The sequence below is a fragment of the Musa acuminata genome, chromosome BXJ3-9 (genome assembly GCF_036884655.1).
Source record: "Musa acuminata AAA Group cultivar baxijiao chromosome BXJ3-9, Cavendish_Baxijiao_AAA, whole genome shotgun sequence".
Lineage (NCBI taxonomy): Eukaryota > Viridiplantae > Streptophyta > Magnoliopsida > Zingiberales > Musaceae > Musa > Musa acuminata.
In genome coordinates this window covers 47,083,035-47,105,259 of record NC_088357.1, presented here as the reverse complement: position 1 = coordinate 47,105,259, position 22,225 = coordinate 47,083,035, and the positions used below count along the sequence as shown (strand labels likewise).

Sequence of the window (22,225 nt, the reverse complement as noted above, 5' to 3'; positions counted from 1 at the left end):
ATCATGATGTTTTGTTAGATGAAGTTGTCAAATGAGAAGAAACAAATGATGATGATGATGATATTGCCAACATTGGATCACATGAAGGTTGCATGATTTGGCCAATCATGAAAACTTGCTTCTCCTACTTGGAAGCATGATGATATTCCCAATACTATGTATCATGCTACATCATCTTAATTGGTCTCAGAAGCATGATTTTACAAAGTTTGATCACTTCCCATACAACACACCATGGAAATAATTCCTGAGGTTTTGCTTCTTCAAACTTGAGTAACAATCTTAGTTGACATTTGCATGAACCCAAACTGATGATTTCCTTAACCAGAGGTTGATGCACACATAAGAACAATAGATTCTGATCTCATCAAGTGTCATGGACTGATTTGCTGCTTCCTATACATATCCACACTTTTTCTCAGAAAAAACTTGTGATCTGATGACAACAGAAAGCAACAAAAAGGAAAGGAAACAAAACAAAAGAAATGAGTCACACTAAAGATTTACTGCAACAAAAAGAGCTCAGCAGAAGGCCTGCTCAGTAATACAATTTCCCGGATGTCATGGCATGTAAACCCAAGTTGTGTATCTGAAGAAGCTTTATGCTTATAATAGATCATATTTGTAATATCAGCAACACATGCTAATAGGTAAAAGCCCTGTGGACTTGTTTATATAGAAGAATCATACATTGCAGCAGATGGGTAATAGCCCACCAAAGAAGTGTGACTGATGGAGATGATGTCCAAGAATAGTTATTTGCAGTCTTGTTGGGCAGAATCTTTTTATCTGTGGAATAGCATTAGTAGCATGCCCCAATTCGGAAGCCGTCAAGAGATGTCTGCACAACCATGTCTATTTTCTTCTCCACAGTACAAAAAATGGACGCTTGTTTCGTTCAAAACAGTCAAATATTCAGTGAAATCTATCATGAACTACAAAGAAAAATAGCAGCACAGCTGTAACAAAGCATGAGCTAAATGACATCACAACATTACTAATGCTTCCTGGCAGCATAGGTTTCATATAGATGGACAAAAGATTTAAGATCCATAAAATTTTTGGAAACAGAATCACCATGCACAAAGTTTCGATTCATCACAGTCAATTGATCATAAGGTCTAGAGAGACCAATGTATGCCGGGAACCGAATGGTCACATGCCCTACCTGAGCCATGGTCAAGGCACTGCCCATTTTCATGCGGAGCAAAACCTACCTGATGAGAAAAATGAGCATCGCTAGCCTCAGTTTCTTCTGCTAATCCCATTTCATGTTGGATTTCATGTGGGATAGTCCTGCCTCCATGACTTCTTAGCCCCCACGAAGTGGTAGTGGAATTACCAGGGATGACTGAACGGGTTGATGGAGGGGGCACAACAAAAGTGCTGTTTGCTGGGTTTACTGAAAGGTTTCTGGCAGAGTTGCTGCTCCACGAATGAGTTGACAGAAGAGAGAGAGCACAGCTCGAGTCAGAGACCCCTGCAAGAACTTCACCAGGTGGAAGTTCCACAGGGGAGCAGAAGTTCCCTGCCAGAGGACCCTGATAACAGGGACGCGTACCATGTAAGAGAGCCGCATGGGTTGGAGCATCTAAGACCCCATGCCATTCATCGGTAACCACCCGATCACCAGCACTAGCAGTTGGCCAAACATCTCTTGCACTACTTGAGAACTTTGGGTGACTGAAGTCCACCAGAAAGCTTTTGAATCTACCAGGTTCTTCTGAGGACAAAGCATACAAATGGCAGTGTATCAGAAAGCTGCAAGGAGGGAAATGTAAATGCAGATACAGTAAGAAGCTTCTGACCATGAAAGGATGATGCAAACCGGCCATAGCATGATGCAAATGTCCCAGGAGGCGGCTTCCTGCGACGTTCATTATGTCCAGCAAGTCGTCTACGACAACTGCGCTTTCCTTGGTCAAATTCAGGTAATAGATGAAACCTGTGATCGTGTAGCCATAGTAAATAACAAGACAAACATTATCTATAAAGTTAAATATCCCAAAAAACAAAGTGCATGTTATGCATTAAAAATATTTACCAATGATTTTAGGGTTATGCATATTGTGCATATTATGTTAGCTTATGATCAAAGAATATAAATGTTTCATTTGGATGATAGATTTAGAAGAACTCTTGCAAGAGGGCCTAATAACTCCAAGCAGGCAAGCATCTTCTGTATGGTTGAGCAAAATTGCAGTTTAATTTACCAAACACCAAGCCTGTACAACCTACAGCTGAAAACAAACAGTAGAAGTCTGGAAAACAGTGTCGATATTTCTCAGGATAGGCATGGGCTGCTTGGGGGAAAGGAACCACCAAGTATTCCACCAAAAATAAATTACACAAGAGCAGCTAATCATATTATTTACTAGAACAATTGAGAACTCGATGTATTTTCTTGCATGACACCGTCCCATCACATAAGTGGGACGGTCCCTACAATCATTGTAATCTAACAGCATACCGCTTAGTTGTACTTAAACCCCTTCCACACTAATACTATAAAATTGATGGGCTAAAGCTTCAACTTTTCATCCAAAGAGAGCAGCAGAGGCATAAGAGGAGCCATTTACTTCTTCTAATAGAGGCTGCTATACAAAAAGTGTAAATAAATTTTTCTGTTTAGAAAAACTTGTGAACACCATCACAATAGAATGTGACAGAAATATAAACAGGAATTGACAAATGCAATGACCAGAGAGCAGAAATAGTTATTGGCCAAATGAATGAAAGGAAAAGAATCTATTTAGACATTGAACCATCATTTAAAAGGGCTCAGACATCAATCAAGATATGAATTTTCCATTCTGGATACACCTATCGCACACATTTTATATCAACTCAACAGTTGCCCACTAGATATGAGATCTTCTGTAACAAGTGAAATTCTTTAATTAGCTTAAGAAGAAACCATATTGCTTCTTTCTATGGAGCATGTCCACAACCTAGATCTAAGCTTGTAACCTGACAACTCATGCGCATAGTGACTAATTAAGATGAGAACAACATATAAAAGATTGTCACAGTATCCTTATACAAAGATACACAGAGGAGACATCCAGATTGTTTCTTCGGAAGCAAACGCAAAATGTAATAGACAATCACTAAATGAACTTAACTTTCCAAAGTAGATGGATATCATAATTGGAAATCATGAAAAATGCATGCATTTGCACATTCATAACAACTTCGAACACATTCTTCAACTTGCAACCAAAAAAACAAAAGACACACTATGAGAGAGAAAAAAAGAAACATACAAAATAACCAATGTCCAAACGGCAGAGGATCAAACATATTAGTAAAAGCAGTACTGTTAAATCAAGCACACAGTAACCAGATGGGCGACCACAAAAACTACAATAATTAGGAGTGCGAGGAGGGGCATACTCTAATATAAATTATATTAAGAATGCCCAATAATTGATCTCAGCTACAATCAAGTTCAAGGCTAGCATGCAACCCCATATTTACTGTCTGATATATAGAAGTGGCAATTCCCATCCCAAACAAACAACTAATAAACAAATAGAGACAAAGTCTTTCAAGAAAAACATAGCCATGTAGTTTAACCAAAGGGAGAACTAAAGAGGACAAAAGAAATGCCCATATGAAGTGAAAATTAACATCCAGAAAAAACGACAAAAAGGAAAGCAAAAACAACAATCCCCAAAGATGCCAAGATCAACCTGCATGAAACAATTTGCAGGGAAGAAAATGATATAAAAAGAAACTAGAGTCCATTATGGTTATCTTTTTTTTCTTAGGAAAAGGCCATTATGAATGACAACAAGAACATGTAACCTCAAACCCAACACATGAAGGCAAACCAACCCTACATCAACATCCAAGGGCAGCAAAGCTCACATGAGTCCACTGACAAAATTAATATCAAAGATCGTCTTTTTCGTCAAGTCCTAACCCTAGAATCAGATTAAGAAGGGGCACATACGAGAAGTATCAATATTTTCACTGCGCCTACAGAAACACAACACCCGACCAGGGAAGCAAGACTGACCTGCTACACTGCTGACAGAACCTCTGCTCCAAGCCTGCAACAATCACCTTGGGTGCCTTCGAATGCATCCCACAAACTTTGTGCCTACAATAGTAAGCCTTAACCCCCGTCAGATCGGCATTGCACCCTTCCACCTGGCACCTAGGCGGTTGCTGCTGGCCCCCCTGCGCCACCCCCTTCCCCTTCTTCCCCGGCGGCGATGGCGCCGCGCCCTCCTTGATCGGAGCCAGAGGCGGCTTGGAGGAGCTTCCACTCCCACTCCCACCGCCGCCACCGCCATCCTCAAAGTAGATCTTTTGCCCAAACTTAAGCCCATGGAGAGCGTCGCCGGAGCCGGTCGAGGCCCCGGTGGTCTCGAGACACCTTTCATCCATCCGCAACGTTGCAGCTCTCTCTACAGCTTATCCATTGACTCAGAGACCTGAAAGAGGCCAGTTGGCTTCTTTGGACAGAGTAAGAGAGACTGTGCGGCGCCTAAAAGGACGAGTTTTGTGTCATTCTGCTGCCCCACAAGCTGCCACTGCCATATTGACACTATTTGCTGCATCTTCTACAAATATATATATATATATATATATATATATATATATGTATATATATATATATATATATGTATATATATATATATATAATATTTTTAATAAAAATTATGTTTATATGAGATCATGATTTGTTCTCCTTAACAATTGTCTCACCTTCTGCAGCTAAAGAGCAGCAAGAACAGGGAATCGGAAACCTGCATACTGTAATACCAAAACATGAGCAAGGATCATCCTTTCTTTGTACCTCTAGATGTCAAGTTATGGGCCAATCTACCGTGAAGGTATCCATCACTGCAATGAACTGATGTAGGAGGACGGATCAGGGGGTATGGGGACAGCCACCGTGCCATCAAGCATCTGAGCCACCTTGTGCATCGTCGGCCTCATCGACGGCTCCTCCTGGATGCACCAAAGCGCCACCTTCACGAACCTCTCCATCCTTCTCATGTCCGACGTCGCTTCCTCATCCCCTTCCACGAGCAAGTCCAGCCTCCCGTCTCTGAAGCGGTCGTTCGCCCAGAAGGTCAATATCGCCTCCTCCGCTTCTCCCAGCTCCAGATCCACGTTCCTCCTGCAGCATATGATCTCCAGCAACATGACGCCGAAGCTGTACACATCGACCTTGGCCGTGACGCCCGCGTTCTTGAACCACTCTGGTGCGACGTATCCTTTGGTCCCCCTGATGTCCGTCTTCGTTCGCGTCTGGTCCGTCTTCAGAAGCTTGGCCAAGCCGAAATCTGAGATCCTCGGCACCAAGTTGTCGTCCAGAAGCACGTTCTGGGGCTTGATGTCGCAGTGGAAGATCTGGCTGATGCACTCCTCGTGCAAGTAGAGGAGGCCTCTCGCGATTCCAAGCGCGATCTGGACGCGTTGATCCCAGCTCGGCCTCACGTCCCCGGACAGCAATGCCATCAAGGAGCCATTGCTCATGAACTCGTACACCAGAAGAAGCCGATCCGCCCCTTTGTCACTACCTTAGCTGGTTTTGCCTAAGGCGTGCGGCACCCTCGCGCGTCCGTCCGCAAAGGTCAGCCTCCCCGAAGCCTCCCATTGTCCCTTAGGACCAACAAAAGAGAGAACGGGTTAAAGAGAACGCCTCAATCGGGATCCACAAGCAAACATGTCCGAAAAACACTTCATAGACAATGCAAATTACAAACAGACTTTACAAGCTCTGAATAGTTGCACAACAAAGGGTAAAATGGTCCATTACAGACCGAAAAGCTCTCGCACGTGTCCACATGACACAACCTTTATTTACAAGCCTAAAGAGGCCACCAACCCAACTAACATGGGACTATTTAGCCTTCGGCCGCCCCTCTACCTGCTGTACAAGGCATGAACATGCCAAAAGACAACGGACAGACATAAGCATTATATCCAACATCTTGTTTAGAAGTTTGTCCGTTACATTCTCCCCCACTTATCCCTTCGACGTCCTCGTCGAAGCCTTTGTGAACACTGCAACTCTTTGCCTTTGCTGAGTCTTCAATCTTCCGCTCCAGCTGCAATGCGCCTCCTGGCTCCCAGCTGCTCTCCGCTGTTGTTTCTGAGTAGTCGAACCTTTGATCCGCCATGCTGCTTCAACTCGCCAATGACTCTGACTCTGGTGTGGGGTTGGCTGAGTTGTATTGATCCTCGTTGATTCCTGCGGATCCACCAAATGAAGGAAAAGACCATTCTTACTGCGCCAGTTTCTTAAAATTTCCACATGCTGCTTGAACTGGGTGGATGCTTGTTGGAGCTTTAACGAGCATCGCCTCGCAAACTTCTGAAGTTTTGGGTCCTTCCTCCACAAAATCTGCTCATTGACTCTTCTTTCAGTTAGTTGTCACATCCAAGTAGGTTCGCATCACTTCCGCTTTCGATTGGCATTTCATTGGGAAATGAAGCGGACAATCTACTCTCAGTAGCACTGATCACCGTTGGTGAGGATTTTGACAACTATTGTCTTCCATTATCTTCGAAGGGTCTTTGAACTTATGCAGAGCTCCTCTGCTGGATAGATAAGAGAACTGGGGTACTCGGTTTCGCCCATTCTCTTAAGAGTTGAGAAGGCAAAGGTTACTTGACTTCGCCCGCCTCCTCGAGGTTGTACTTCATGCATCGAGCTGGTTACTGGCCTTCGCTTGCTCTTTGCTCACACTTCTGAAGCACTTGAAGTGTTTGCACTCCTTGCGTTGAGTTAGCTACTGTGATTCACCTTCTCAATGCCATTGAACTTCTGGAATGCAGGAAGTTTTCACCCCAACTTGGAGTAATTCTCTGATAGATGAGGTCGCCTCTGGGATTGTACCGTCTTCTCCATCAACCCTGCCGCCTACTCCACTGAGTAGCAAAGGTACAGCACCGCGTACTGCCTGCTTCGTTCCTTGGTCGTGCACTCTTGCATGACCCGAAGTCCTTCACTTACGGCTATCTTGATGAGAAACTTGTTGACACCGGTCTTACGAAGTTTCTTGGCCTCTGCCCTTCAGCCTTGTCTCGGTACTTGGAGATTGCCTCTGCATGCTCCACCTCCTCGGCCCCTTTCACGACCAAGCGCTCTCCCTCCGTGAGAGCAAGGGATCAATGACTTGCACAGAAGTCCCGCCTCTGCAGTACCATGGCGCTGCCATGCCCATGGCCCTATTATCCGTCGCCTCGCCTCTGTATCCCTTTCCTTCACAATCAGTAGAGATGTCTCCGTGGCACTCCTCTGAGTCCACCTCCATTCTAACTGATGCTTGATTTTGGGTAGCTAAGTCCCTCTGGACTCGTCGTCGCTTCCTCGCCCCTTTCGACCCCCTGCTTCAACACCACTGTGTTCTCCAAGCAGTCTGTTTGGTCGATGGAAAGACAGACTGCAACTCTCATCCATGGCCTCTGCCATCACGTTGTAGAGTTTGCACCGATTCTGTTCTCTTTAGCTTCCTTGGTAGCAACGTTCGCTTACTCGACCTTGTCCTCTGACTTGTCGGGCTCCCTTAAGCGAATATGAGCTCTGGAGCAGTCCAACTCTCCAGCTGCTTCGATCATACCTCTGTATGATCAAGTCCCTCCCATGGAACTCATTGGTACTTGCATTCGAACTTTTCCCTTGGTGGAACCCAGCCCCCATATGCTGATGACCAAGGTTTTCATCCGATGCAAAATTCGGTGCACGCCCGGAAGACCCGCCTCTGCGGTACCATGGCCTTCACTCCTTGAATCCATAGCCCTTCCTGCCGTCGTGTTGTTCACCAAAGCGGAGCTCCCAGTAGCTCCCGATCATACCTCCATATGATCTAGTCCCTCCCGGGACTATGTCGTGTGTGTCGCATTGCCACGAACTGTTCCACCACGATCCGCTGCACCATGTCGCCTCCTGGTGACATCTCCATTGCATTCTGATCCTTGTGGAATAAACTCGAATTGTGAACCCTCCATGTGTGGCCTCTGCCAATACATCGCAGGGTCTCCTCCACCTTCGATTTTTGTTCGCTCCTTTGGCAATCGACCTTCATCCACCCACTCTTGGGTCACACCTAGATGAAGCACTGCTCTAGGACAGTCCGTCGCCTAGTAGCTCCCGAAGTCCACCGACTTCACTGTAATTTGTGCACCATTGTCTGGATCCTGGGCCTCTGCCCCTACCAGCACAATCTCCGCTGCGCACTGCTTCCTTCATGGCAACTTGAATGGCAACACTGTGGCATATTCTTCAAGAGTACCCGCCTCTGCGTCCTCTTGCCCCGTGCTAAGGCCTTCTGAACTCAACTTCGCCTCCGCAAATTGAGTCGCCTTAGTTCCTCCATCAAATGCTCCTCCGAGATAAGGTGCATGTGCCCCGAAGCTCCCTTCGTCTTTGGCACCATGCAAGATGAGTCCGCTCTGTCAAAATGAAGGACCCATGGAACAGCATGATTCTACTCCTACCTCTGCAAGAGTTCATGTCCTTGACCTCTGTCTAGGGAAAGCACTGTGCCTCTGCTCTATGTTCCAACTTCTATGCTGGCTCCCTTCATGCGGCTTGAGTACTTCGCCAAGTTATACCCAAGTTGCTCCGCTCCTCGTTTTTGCATTGAGTCGATGGTGGCCCTCGCGCCCACCATTCCACGGGTCAGCCCTCCCTTGAGTTCGATCTCCATATCGACTCCAAGTGTGCCTCCATTTGAGTTGCTTTGGGTCGCTCCCCCACTTGATCTCGCAATGCATCCACCCATGCATTCTCTCGAGCGAGATCATGCGACGACTCCTCGCCGCTTGCTCAGTCCATCGAGCTTCGTGGAGTTGTTGTTTTGTTGAGGTACTCCTCAACATGTGTAGTCCGTCGCACATGATTCTCCCTCTGGAGAGCCGGGACTTATCCCTCCTAGATAACTATCCCATTTGAGCAATATCTCTCTTCGTTTCGGAGACCACCATCCCCTTGGACTACTCCGATCTGCTGAACAAACTGTGCATTGTTCTGCCTCCTGCAGACACACTTGCTAGATTGCACCTCCACGTCAATACAACCACCGCTGCACCCCTCAAGGTCTAGCAACATGCTGAACTCGTTGCACACTTCAGCCTCCTCCGGACGTATCCTTCGCATGTCGAAGAGAAAGTTTCAATGCTCCATGGCGCCGAGTCTCGACCGCCTTGGGATGGCCACGAACAATCCATCGTCCGCATACAAGCCCATGCATGAGTATCGAATTCTTCGAGTTAGCAATTCCCCTCACCTCTGTGAGCTTTGCACAACTCTTTCGGTCGCTGAGCAACTCATTCCACTTTGCATGGTCTCGTCCTTTGCCAAGCGCCTCGCTTGCCTTGAGCACCATCAAGTAAAGTTGTCAACGTTGAGCCGTAGCTCAAACTCAGCCATCCCAACCTTTGTGCGCTCCAAATTCTTCCAAGCTTGCCTGTTCTCGTGGTGCCTCTTGCGCGAAGGTTTGGCCATTCCTCTGAATGCCAATCTCAGATGCCCGCTCCTCTGAGCGACTCTTTTCCCTACATCTCCATGCCCGTTTTCCCTCAAACGGTCGCGCGTGTGCTGACTGCCCTCAACGCAGCCCCGCTAGGTCCCCCACGTTTGCATGTCAAGTGTTTCTATGAGTGCTTGTCCCGCTCTGATACCATAATGTCATGACCTTAGCTGGTTTTGCCTAAGGCGTGCGGCACCCTCGCACGTCCGTTCGCAAAGGTCAGCCTCCCCGAAGCCTCCCATTGTCCCTTAGGACCAACAAAAGAGAGAACGGGTTAAAGATAACGCCTCAATCGGGATCCACAAGCAAACATGTCCGAAAAACACTTCATAGACAATGCAAATTACAAACAGACTTTACAAGCTCTGAATAGTTACACAACAAAGGGTAAAATGATCCATTACAGACCGAAAAGCTCTCGCACGTGTCCACATGACACAACCTTTATTTACAAGCCTAAAGAGGCCACCAACCCAACTAACATGGGACTATTTAGCCTTCGGCCGCCCCTCTACCTGCTGTACAAGGCATGAACATGCCAAAAGACAACGGACAGACATAAGCATTATATCCAACATCTTGTTTAGAAGTTTGTCCGTTACACCTTGGCAGCAGAATCCCACCAGTCGCACCAGGTTCTTATGGTAGGTCTGCCCAATGGATATGACTTCGTTCATGAATTCCCTCCCTGTTTCCCTCGAGACCTTGTCGAGTTTCTTGACCGCCACACGAGTTCCGGCTTCGTCTTTCAAGAACCCCTTGTAGACGACGCCGGAAGCGCCACTACCCAGCTCCTCTCTGAAGCTATTGGTGGCTTCTTCGAGCTCGGGGTAAGTGAAAGACCGCAGGCTCAACGTCGGCAAGCTCGAGGGAGGTTGACGCTTATGCAACCTCTTGTTGTGGACAAAGGACCAATAGGTGACGAGAAGTATCGAGATCATGAGCACACATAGGGAGACTCCAAGGAGCAACGATCCCAGCAAAATCCAGGTCCTCTTGCCCTTCTCCTCCCCCGTCGAAGAGAAAGGTTGTGAAGTATTGTCTGTGGGAATTTTGAGGAACCCTCTTCTGTTGACATCGCTAGCCTTTCTCCCGTTGGACAGGGGAATCTTCTTCTTCCAGCAAGAACCACTATCGGCTAGGAAGACGGCGAGTGCACAGAAACAATCTGTCCGGCATTCTTCTCTGCACTGGTCCTCCGAGATGGGCGAGTACTCCTCATAATCGGATAGTGACCAATCCACGTCGACCAGCGTCCTGAATCCATACAGTGGTGGTGCGTCCGATTCGTCTGCATCGCAGCTCTGGGCAGGGAAGTCAGGCTTGCATCCTTTATACCTCCTGCTCGGATCCATGAAGGAATACTGAGGTGGGCACTCGCAGACGACGCTCGAGTTGTCGCTCGTCGTGCAGTAGCTATTGAATCCGCAAATACCGCTCCCCAATTTGAAGTTGGATGAACTGCAGATGTCAGTCGGCGTGAGACCCACCATAGTCCATCTATCCGACGGCCATGCACCGTTTCCGGAGCCGTTCTTGGGGTGGATGTACTGTCTGAAGACTCCATCAAAATCCAGCGTTGCCCTCTGGTAGAAATCTTCTAACGATGACATCTCCACGGAAGTGATATTGATGTTGGTGTTGCTTTTTCTAGAAAGGTATACGCTGCCAGATTGGTTGAAGATGAGTCCCGTTCCATTACCGACGCTGTCGCTGCTCCAGTAAGGATCATACTGAAAGCTGGACGGGACGGCCACCGCATAAACCACGAGATTGCCGTCGTTTTGCATGATGAGCTTGAACCTTCCCTCGGAATAATCCGTGTCTGTCAAACGGGACAGAAGCTTGGTATCCAGCTCCAGCACTTGGGAAGGCAACATGGTGTCAGCGGGATCCTGGAAGCTCTGCCATCGGGGCGAGCCGTTGGCACCGGCAAGTATGAAGTTACCAGTGTCGAGCATGGCGGCATAGGCGGCGTTGCTGACGCCGGGGTCCCACAGCGAACTTCCAGTTCGGTCCTTGAGCAAGAGCTGCCCGTCGGTCGTCAGCTCCACACTGGACCCGGCGGTCACTGGTTTATAGGGGCGTGGGTACCAAGCTACGGTTTTGCTTTCGATCTTCTCGAACCAGACAGCGAGCAGGAAGCTGCTGCTATCTGTTTCAAGAGGACGGAAACCGAAAGCGAACTCGCCGGAGGGGGAGAGCCAGTGAGTGTTTGGACCAGAGGTGGTGAGGGAGGACCCCAGGCTTATGTTGCTATAGCTTTTAGCACATGAGAGGCTAGAAAACGCAAGCAGAGAGACTGCAGAAAGGTGCAGGAAGGAAGAGAAGGACGCCATCACCTATTGCTGGGACTCTCTTGCCAGTTCTCGATGCAGGATCTCGCCAGTGCTGCGGAGTACTTATGGAAGCTGTTGCCGGCCTGAAGCCGAGAGATGCTTGGAACGATTTGACGACGTCTCTTTGTCTCGATGAGGATGCGACCAGTCAAACAATGACTTCCAAAGCTTGTTTCTTCAGTTACCGTGGTCAAAGACTTCTTCCATTCGCATACTACGACTAAGGAGGCAGCTTCTGACGCCGAAGCTTTTCCAGAAGCGGAGGTAGCTGATCTGTACATCTGAAAAATGCCATCAGAGAATAATACATGTTAACCATTCTATTTCATTTGGTCATTAATTAGTTATTAGATTTGCGAAGATAGATTACATTTTGTTAAGATACAACCCGGACCGTTGACCACCTGCACAATCCATGCCAAGTCATTACAGTTGACTTTTCTCTAGATTTTCCATATTGACTGCTTCCTACGAGTGATGAATGCATAAACAACACCACATCGAAGCTTGCTTACAGCTTTGATGAGCTCCTATAGCTGCGTGTAACTGCTATCCCTGCAGGGATTGAGCAAATGTGGATATGAGATTGAGCATCTCAGACCCCTCCATCTGAAAATGGCCAACTCCTTGGATCAGGTGGCTGTCGACCCTGCCGGCTGCGGATTTAAGCTTGTTTTGCAATTGATCTCTGTTCCCCAAAGAGGATGGAAGCCATCAAACCAAAAGGGTAACCTATACTGACATAGCCAACAACCTGGTCTATTTTATCGACAGCCGGCAATTGGAGCACCTGTTACAGGTAACAGAGGTCAATAAAAGCTTGTAATCTGCATAGCCCTACAGATACCAAAAGCCAACCAATTGGTATACAAGCATTCATATATAGTATACAGAATTGAGACCTAGACTGCTATTGTAATCATATCATGAAGATTAATACAGGAGATATGCAGATGCTGAAATCAAGGATGAACCTTGATAATGCTACACAAAGTGCCAGATTCTCTCTTTGGACCAGGTTGTTATTGTGCTTGTGAAAATTTTATGATTGGAAAGGTCAAGAACCACAGATCAGCAGACAAAATTTACTTGAGATACTGATAATAAAGCTGATGTGCTGCTATAATACCAATATGTTCAATTCAGTGCCATACAAGGAATTAGGGTCCATATGGACAACAGGAAACAATCAAAGTTTTTTTTTCTGTCAAAAGAAATCTTATTAAACAATAAAAAACATACATGCAAACTCCAAGGAGACCGAATCTCAGAGTTTTCTTGAGCGCAGAAGGTTATCGGTCAGCTCAATGCAATGAGACTACAGGATGATTGCATCTTTGTGGATTTGATATATACTTTGTAGTCTAACAAAATCACTTAATGCATTACATAGCTTACATCATTACCTGCGAGTCACATTTTACTTCATGTTCCATTTAATTGCTCACCTCTTATTACCCCTTCTCCTCTAACCTCAATATCCCTGAACTTTTTCCACCTGAAGAAATAACTCTGTGAATCCAGTTTTTCCTGGTAACCCAGCAAGCTTCACCATTACAGCCCATGCCACAGTGTTAATAAAATATGTTTGTATGGTTCCAACAGAAATTTATGACGGCTTGCCGATCACTAATGAACTCGCCCTGAGATTCATGCTATGGGCTGGATATGGAGAGTATATGTAAATTTCCCTCTCTATGCACAGTAAAAAAAGTTACTCTAATCTGAAGTAGCAAAACTGTCACCACTTTAAATCTATACAAACTCACTGCTCGTTTATTCTCAGGTGAGATAAAAATATGAAAGATCCTACAAGTGACTGTAGGAGGCAGAACATTTGCAGACAATCATTTGGTAACGTTTCTCGTAGCAAAAGAAACCTAAACCGGTTGGAAAGTTATATACATGATATTATTCAGAAAAATAAAAATATAGATCAAACGACAAAAACTTTCTTCACTTCAAATTTAGAATTTTTTTTATCCTCAAAACTTATACCGTTTTATGCAACAAAAGAATCGAGTTTGAAAAATCTGATACTGTTCTCTCTTATAGGTAATTCAAGAGTACCTTAGTAGTACATCGATCGCTCATGATTTTCGTTTCGATGTTTTATCTCCACATTGACATCTTTCTTCTTGTTTGACTCCCTCATGCATTAATCTGGTCGCATCATACTCGATTATCAAGTCATTAATCTCATGTATCGACTAACTTTCGACACAAACATTATTCAAGAAATTTTTTTTTTATTATATTTATCTTTATTAGTAGTATAACCTATCTCAAAAGAGAATATTAGTTATATTGTTATGTACTTTAAATAAAATGAACAACCTAGTTTGGATAGCTTAGTTGGGAAATTATCAGACTGAAGATTTAAAGGTCGCGTGTTCGATCCACGCTTACCGTATGTTTGCTATTGATGTCACAAATAGATTGAAGGAAGTATGTTATGTTTTGCCCCTTTTCATCAAAGGCTTTCCCTCTTAATTTTTCTTTTATCTTTATTAGTTATATCGGTTCATCTAATACCCACCAGCCATGGAATAATTGAGAGAGTAAGAAAGGGATAAAAAATCTTCACATTGTTTTCTCTCGTCACTTATTTGATTTCTGCAAAATCATTTTAAAACTTATACCGTCTTATGCAACAAAAGAATCGAGTTAGAAAAATCTGATGCCGTTATCTCTTATATGTACTTCAAGAGTACATTATTAGTACATCGATCGCTCGTGATTTTCGTTTCGAAGTTTTATCTCCGCATTGACATCTTCTTTCTTGTTTGACTCATTCACACATTAATATAGTCGCATCATACTCGATTATTAAGTCATTAATCTCATGTATCGACTAACTTTAGACACTAACATTATTCAGTAAAAATCTTTTTAAAATTTATTTATCTATATTCGTTGTATAAATTATCTTAAAAGAGTGTATTAGTTATATTGTTATGCACCTTAAATAAATATAAATACCTTGCGGGGATAGCTCAGTTGGGAGAGCGTCAGACTGAAGATCTGAAGGTCGCGTGTTCGATCCACGCTTACCGCATTTTTGCTATCGATGTCACATCAAAGGCTTTCCCTCTTAATTTTTCTTTTCACTTTATCGGTTCATCTAATACCCACCCGTCATGTAATAATTGAGAGAGTAATAAAGGGATCAAAAATCTTCACATTGTTTTCTCCCTTAGTACATCGATCGCTCATGATTTTCGTTTCGATGTTTTATCTCCACATTGACATCTTTCTTCTTTTTTGACTCCTTCATATATTAATCTGGTCACATCATACTCGATTATCAAGTCATTAATCTCATGTATCGACTAAATTTCGACACAAACATTATTCAAGAAAATCTTTTTTTATTATATTTATCTTTATTAGTTGTATAATCTATCTCCAAAGAGAATATTAGTTATATTGTTATGTACTTTAAATAAAATGGACAACCTAGTTTGGATAGCTTAGTTGGGAAATTACTTGAAAACAATAAAAAAAAAACAAAATCAACCAAACTACTTGAGCGACAAGATTTAAATTGGGTGACTATCAGTCCAAAAATCTTACCTATCTTTGTGAAATTCATAACAACAAAAGAACAGACAAGTGTGAAACATTGCCTAGCAATAAGAAACTATTTGGACAAGCATCAAATATAAATTGCTTATGGTACAAACTTTTGAAATAAAACTGCCTACAAATTTGCTTTCTAGTTTGGACAAATACTCTGATCTGCCCAATGTTTGTGATCAAGAATGGTTGACAATAGCAAGCAAGAGTTTGCAATTAGTTAGTTCACAAGGTTCCATCTAAGTATAAGAATGAAACTAGATAACACAAAATTAGCCAAAGAACAGTGCAAATGAAGAGATGTCTCTCGCACCATCTACAGCTCTAATTGCATTAATTAGCTTCAGGTAATTGGCACTGAGCCTTTTAAGAATCGTCAGACATCTTCAACCATTATAATTTAACCTAAAATATGGTTCCTTAAATAAAGATGTAAATTCTTTTAATTTAACTAAAAATATGACTCCTTATATATATCTCAATGATGGCAAAATATTCATGTAGTCGATCCTAAATAATTGGAACTTTATTGTTGTTGTTATTTATATCTTCAACCTTTAGGATAAGTTAAAAAGAGAAATTAATCTATCGACAAGCTTTGAATCCACCAGGAGAACACAGTCATGTTTGAAATTTGAAGAGGGGAATTACCTGCGGAGGATCCAACCAAAATGATGCCGCGAGGGGCGAGGGTATTAGAGGCCCACTTGCAGACGGCGATGGCGTCCCGGATCTCGGCAGAGCCGAAGAGGGAAGCCCGGCCGGCGCACCTCATATCAAAGGTGACAACCCGGAAGCCCCGTTCGGCGAGGCCGGTAGCGATCCCCTTGAGGAGTCCCTGGGAGCCGCCAAGGACGGTGTAGGGGTGGACGAGGACGACAACAAGGTCGTTCACGGGGGGTTCCGCCGGCTTGAAGAGCCGTGCGTGGAGCTTGACGCCGTCACTGACCTCCACTGACCTCCACCGTCAACGACTACATCCCTACCATCGTCACCTCCGATGTCTCATATATATATATATATATATATATATATATATATATATATATATATATATATATATATATATATATATATATATATATATATATATATATATATATATATATATATATATATATATATATATATATATATATATATATATATATATATATATATATATATATATATATATATATAATTAAAAAAATATCATATTCCGAACTCATATGCGTATAGTTATTCGAGATACGTTCGACGTGAATGTCACTGGAATGAAGATCAAGTTTGGAAGAGATTTCTCAACTTGATTTCTCTCACACTCAACAAGTTAATAATTTGAGGGCCAAGAATGCAAACGCGAATAGTCCCCTTAAAATTTTCCTTCTTCTTTATGTTAAAAAGTGAACTTTTATATTTAGTTGTGAAAGGTATATAAAAAATTTATAATTATCTTTCTAATCGTATATCTTATGATTACTTTTCTACTCATAAAGAGCACGAATGAAACCTATGATTGTCTTTCTGATCATAGAGGTTTATAATTATCTTTTAAGTCATAAAGTAGAAAGAAAATTTATGATTATCTTTCTAGTTATAGATGACAAGAAGAAAGCTTACGATTGTTTAGAATAATTAATTATGCTAATCATAAAAAAAAAATTATCATAAGGCCCCATCATTAATATTATAGTGGATAGTGATTTGATCCCATCAATACACTGTCGATGCTTTCTTTCGTTCTTATGCCACATAAAAAGCACAAAAACACATAGCAAATTGAAATAAACATTAGTAGTTGATAGAGAATGTCTATGCATTAACAGAATAGATAATTTCCCTCAATAGAATAAAGAGATTTCCTCATATAATTGGAAAAGACTTGGAACATTCAATCCGACATTAATCAATAAGAAGATCGAGTTCGGATGGATAATATACAGAATAAATAAAATAATTTTTTTTCTTAATTTATCGATAGTTTACTCAAATAAAATATTATCAAACAAACAAGAATCTCTCCAACATCAACATCCCCTTCCCATGTCGGAACTCCAAAGTCAACGGAGCTGAAAAGGGCAAGAAAACACACTTGCGTTGCCGACAACCAATTCGAGACCAAAGATGATATCTTCCCCCTTGTTTAGGTAAAAATAAATGTCCTAAGGCTTGGCTCTCCATGATGGACCACGTTTAATGCACACGGAAATCAATAGTACTACTGAAGTAACACAGATGAGAATGACATCGCCATGAAGAAATGCATGAGATTGATTACTTGGACACTTGGGACCATTAAATTTAAGTTACAGCGGATTACAATGACCACTATCATTACACCGGAAGCTTAGAGCATTTCTTTTTCTTTGCTGTTCAGTCCCCCAAAATGAGAAAAATAAGAGGGGAAGTCCATATAATTTACACAGCAGATCACCGGCCTCATCTCCGTCTTCGCTTCCTCGAAGTCGACGCCGGAGTCTTGGCAGGCGCCGCTGCCTCCGCCTCCTCCCTCTTCCTCTTCGCCGGAGGCGGTGTGACATAAGCCGCCGCCCTCTTCGGCGGCCTCCCCACGCTCCTTTTCCCCGAACCGCCGCTAGCCTCTGCCACCTTCTTCCCCGAGTCGCCGCCCCCTCCAGTCGCCTGACGGGAGCTCTGGTCCTTCCGGGCGTCACCTTTGGCTTCTTTCTTCTGCTCCCTGCCGCCGCCTGCTCCAGACGAGCTCTTTAGCATTTCCATTAGCGTCCCGTTCGAACTCCGTTTCATACGGTTTAAGAAGCTGGTCGCGCTTTGCTTTTTCTTGTCTGGCTTCACCACCTCCTCGACGGCCGCCACGTTGTCCACGGGTTTGGATTTGAGGCCCGGAGTGGGAGCAAGGTTGGAACTTTTGGCTGCTGAACCTCCGTCCCCTTTGCCACCCCGGACTTTGCTGCTCCGCAACCCTCTCGTCGTCCCAGAAAGGACGGTCCTTTCCTTGGTAGTGAGGCTCTTCTCCTCGTTGTCCGACTCCTTTCTCGCAGGATCAGGCTTCTCCTCCTCCTCCTTCTTCGCGGCCGCTACAGCTACCTTGTTCGATATGGAGCTACGCTTGCGGGAAACGATCGGCGGCGGCGAGGAGATCGTCTTGTCGATCAACGCACCGGCGAGGTCTGGTTCGGGGTTGGGTTTCGGGGAGGCTGGTTTGGGCTGAGGAGGAGGCGGCGGCGTGGGTTCCTTCGGCGTCCGGAAGGTAGCGTCCAACTCCTTGGTCACGAGCCGGCGAAGATGGACGGCAGCGACGGACTCGAGGGAGTCTTTGGGGAAGAAGACGACGGCGTTGCTGCAGAGCAGCAGCAGATCTCGGAAGAACTCTGTCGTCGAATACGAGCGCCCCGATGCTCTGCGGTCCAGCTTGGCCCGGACCATTTCCAGGTCCACGTGTTGCCGCACGAGGCTGCGGTATCTCACGCTTTCCTGGAGACAGGAAAACACAAAAGTCACATAATGCAATAAAAATAGGAAATAATAATACTTGAGTTGATGCTTACGTCAGATTCCGTGAATATATTAAGCATCAAAAGGTCGCATTTACTGCTCGCAACGTACATCGAACCACTTAACATCTTAAATGTCGAAGCATTCACCATTTCAAAATCTAAAACATGAATTTGCCACGTCAGCCGTGACGCGACCACAGCGACCAGATTTGAGCAACATTAACTTGCCATTTAGCCGCAATATCTAATGCCTACCAATCTCCGTTTACCAAACTTGGAAGTTGACCAATAGTAAATCATTTATGTTGTTCATCGCGCAAAATAGTTGATCAACCCAAAGTTGACCAATATAAGAAAATTGACTTGTATGTATATTTTAATCTATAATTTGTACAAACATTATTATATTTTAATCTGCTTGTAAACGTTCATACAGGCGGCTTGATGACTTTACCCAAAGGACACGTACGAGGCGGCAAGGCAAAGCGATGGACCGCTCCCACAGTCGGATCTAATAATCGATGGATTCCAATCGACGCGCCTTTTCTCCTCGCACTTTGTTCTCCGTCACCAATCAAACGGTGGAAAAGCGAAATCACCCAGGTTTTCCCACGTGTATAGCATAGGCCATCCAACGGTCAAAAAGCCCCGACAATAAACCTCGACTCGACGCTCGAGTTTTTACGATATTTCTCAATTTCTCACCGCATTTAATTTCCTAATCGCCCGCGCAAAGGTTGTGTCCAATTATAACTATTTAAGAATGATGAGGATGAGATATGTACGTTATACTCTTAAATAAACGCGAGAAATTGAAGAGATCACAAACCTGGCTCTCGAGCCGGCGCTCGAAGACGGACCCGTATTTGTCCGACCGGAAGATCTGGAGGACGTCAACCAACGGCTGTGATTCCGCGGCCGCCTCCTCGCCCCCGCCGCTACGGCCAATGAAGGCCGCCTTCCTCCGCCGCCGCGACAGGCTCGCCGAACTCTGCACGTCGCTGCTCTCCTTCTCCCCCCCTTCCCCTTCCTCGCCCCGCTTCGACTCGGCGATGGACTCGCCCGAATCGCCCATCGCCTGCTTCCGGGCCGCCGCGCCAACCGTGGGGCTCCCCGTGCTGCCGTTGTACGATCCCTCGGCCGCCTTCTCGTCGGCAACGGCGGAAGGATCAGTCGCGTTGCTGCCGGGCGCGACCGACGCCGACGCCTTCCCCTGCTCTCGGCAGTCCTCTCCGGGAATCTGCTGCGGGTCGTTCGAGTGGGACTGATCGCATGAGGGTACGGAATCACCGCCAGAGGAGATCCGATTTCCGGCGAGGCTCTCCGGCGTGGATCCCAGCGGACCAGCCTCCTTCTTCGTCTCGTGATCCGGCTTCTCCTCGCCGGACTCCGCCTGCCGTAAACTCCGTTCGCGCTCCTCTTGCAGACTTTTTACCTTCAATTGTAAAGATCTAAAAAAATACATATTCAGAACAACTTAAGTAAATCCACGAACCAACACTTGGACCGTCTGATATTTATCAGACGGCAACGCAAAAAAAAGGAAAGTGAAGGACGCTAAACAAATTACTCCGATCATAAATATGACCGAACCGACTGATTACCCGATGGACATATCGTAACGTTCGACCTCGCGGCGGAGTTCGGTGACGCGGAGCCTGCGGAGCTCCTCCAGCCACGGAACGTCTGCTTTCGAATCGGGATCGGCGTCACCTCCGTCGTCGTCTCCACTGCCGTTAACGACGCTGACGCCGAAACGACGCTGGAGGTCGCGGTATCGCTGACGGCAGCCTTGTGGGGTGACGAGCTGGGAAACGGATGTACGGGCCTGGATCTCCATGGCGACGGACTCCCAGCGCCGGGTGCCGTGGCGATTAACGGCGCAGGCGAGGAGGAGCTCCTCCCACGTTCCCCAGATCTCCTTCTCCTCCATATCACCGGATCTTGCCACCACCTACTCCTCCCCGGTCACCGTGCCGCTGTCATCGCCGCCACCACCGCCGCCGCCGTGAATCCTAGGGTTTCACCTCTCGCCGCTCCTCCTCTCCTCTCTCTCTCTCTCTCTCGCCCTTCCTCTATTTTAGTTCTTTCTTCTTTCTTTTATTTACGCTTTCGCCCCCTTTCCTTCTTTTTATGCTTCTCTCTCCTGGGTGGATTATAATGGGATAGATCGATACGCAAACCTTTTATAGCGAGTGGTTTTCACAACTCCTTTTTTTATTTGTGGAATGACGGAACTACCCCGATACTTTGTCGGAATCGCACGTTCCGCGAATTAACACGTCGTGGTGCTGATTTGATTCGGTGATCTCGGGAGCTCGTGACCGTTCGATCCTCGGGGTCTTCTTGTCGAGCGTATATCGGGCTTTTTGGCTGATAAGCTGTTCCCGGTGCATCACGAAACATCCGCTCCCACCAATACTTGTCCAGCAACAATCCAACTAGTGTTTGGTGGACCCCAACTTGACCCTTCAGACGCCGTAGAGGTGTGACCTGCAGTAGGATTGTCATGTGAAAAACGACATCTCTCGAATGACTTGGCAGTCAAGTAATTAAGTGAGCTAAATTTATAGTTTATATAAGCCATCATAATGATGCATCATTAATTTCATGTACTTATTTTGTTTCTTTTTAGCCATCTTATTGACATGTCTGCTTGCACGCATGGATTAGATTTGACATTATTGTGCTACATTGATACTGGGAATATCGATATACTGGATGGATCGAGTATAAATAGTCGAAATTAAGCGACATGGTATCATCGTTAAATGACTCGAAACTTATTTCGCTACAATATGGAAACATCAACCAAATGAAATTAACGCAGCTGCAACACCTACAGGTGCAAGCTCAAATCTAACATCTCATGGTTTGCCTGCCCCCTATTTTGTGCCTCAGACTTGGGCGCAGCTGATACGGGGTGAGACATGCCACCTAGGAGCTCCAGGGTCTGCAGCTGATGTGTTGGTTCTCCGCGAGCTTCGCCGTAGTGTCGTCGAAGCAGTAAGTTGGTGTCAAAAGCTTCACCGGCGTAATGAGGAACGAGAGTTCTATGAATAATTCCCCTTCTTTTCTCGTCATTGTTTTCTCTACAAGACAAAGCATGGCATATCAGCTTGCCACCGCTAATCTCTGCTCTGTCAAATGCAGATGGCTGTGCGTTTCCATTAGGGACCGAGTTTAATTGGGGAAATGGATCCATGAACGAGGAATGCGCGCCATAACCGGCAGCAAACGGGTTCACGAAAGGCTGAGGATCGTAATGAAAGATCATGTTTCTCGTAGCGACTTCCGGCTGCAAAAGCAAGCTCGTACCCATGGGGTTTGGAGCTGTCGCTTCAGCAAAGGTGTT

General features: G+C 45.2%; 2 protein-coding genes, 1 non-coding gene and 1 pseudogene across 4 annotated transcripts; 1 reads left to right on the top strand and 3 right to left on the bottom strand.

Annotated features, from left to right (window-relative positions):
- Positions 1-972: 972 nt before the first annotated feature.
- On the bottom strand, positions 973-4,570 carry LOC135649455 (squamosa promoter-binding-like protein 14; annotated as a pseudogene). Its single transcript, XR_010501268.1, has 2 exons — positions 4,025-4,570; positions 973-1,945 (listed from the first exon to the last, which is right to left on the bottom strand). The product of XR_010501268.1 is annotated as a squamosa promoter-binding-like protein 14 (transcript).
- Positions 4,571-4,690: 120 nt separating this feature from the next.
- On the bottom strand, positions 4,691-16,203 carry LOC103999215 (G-type lectin S-receptor-like serine/threonine-protein kinase LECRK3). Its single transcript, XM_065167233.1, has 5 exons — positions 16,067-16,203; positions 12,352-12,626; positions 12,207-12,240; positions 9,995-12,117; positions 4,691-5,538 (listed from the first exon to the last, which is right to left on the bottom strand). Exons 4-5 carry the CDS (start codon positions 11,834-11,836, stop codon positions 4,855-4,857), a joined length of 2,526 nt encoding a protein of 841 aa, XP_065023305.1. The 5' UTR covers positions 11,837-12,117; positions 12,207-12,240; positions 12,352-12,626; positions 16,067-16,203; the 3' UTR covers positions 4,691-4,854.
- On the top strand, positions 14,822-14,894 carry TRNAF-GAA (transfer RNA phenylalanine (anticodon GAA)). Its single transcript has one exon. It is a non-coding gene; the product is annotated as a tRNA-Phe (tRNA).
- Positions 16,204-17,650: 1,447 nt separating the features above from the next.
- LOC135648617 (uncharacterized) lies at positions 17,651-21,032 on the bottom strand. Its single transcript, XM_065166458.1, has 3 exons — positions 20,475-21,032; positions 19,700-20,321; positions 17,651-18,847 (listed from the first exon to the last, which is right to left on the bottom strand). The coding sequence occupies exons 1-3, from the start codon at positions 20,801-20,803 to the stop codon at positions 17,837-17,839; spliced, it is 1,962 nt and encodes a 653-aa protein (XP_065022530.1). The 5' UTR covers positions 20,804-21,032; the 3' UTR covers positions 17,651-17,836.
- Between the last annotated feature and the right edge of the window lie 1,193 nt (positions 21,033-22,225).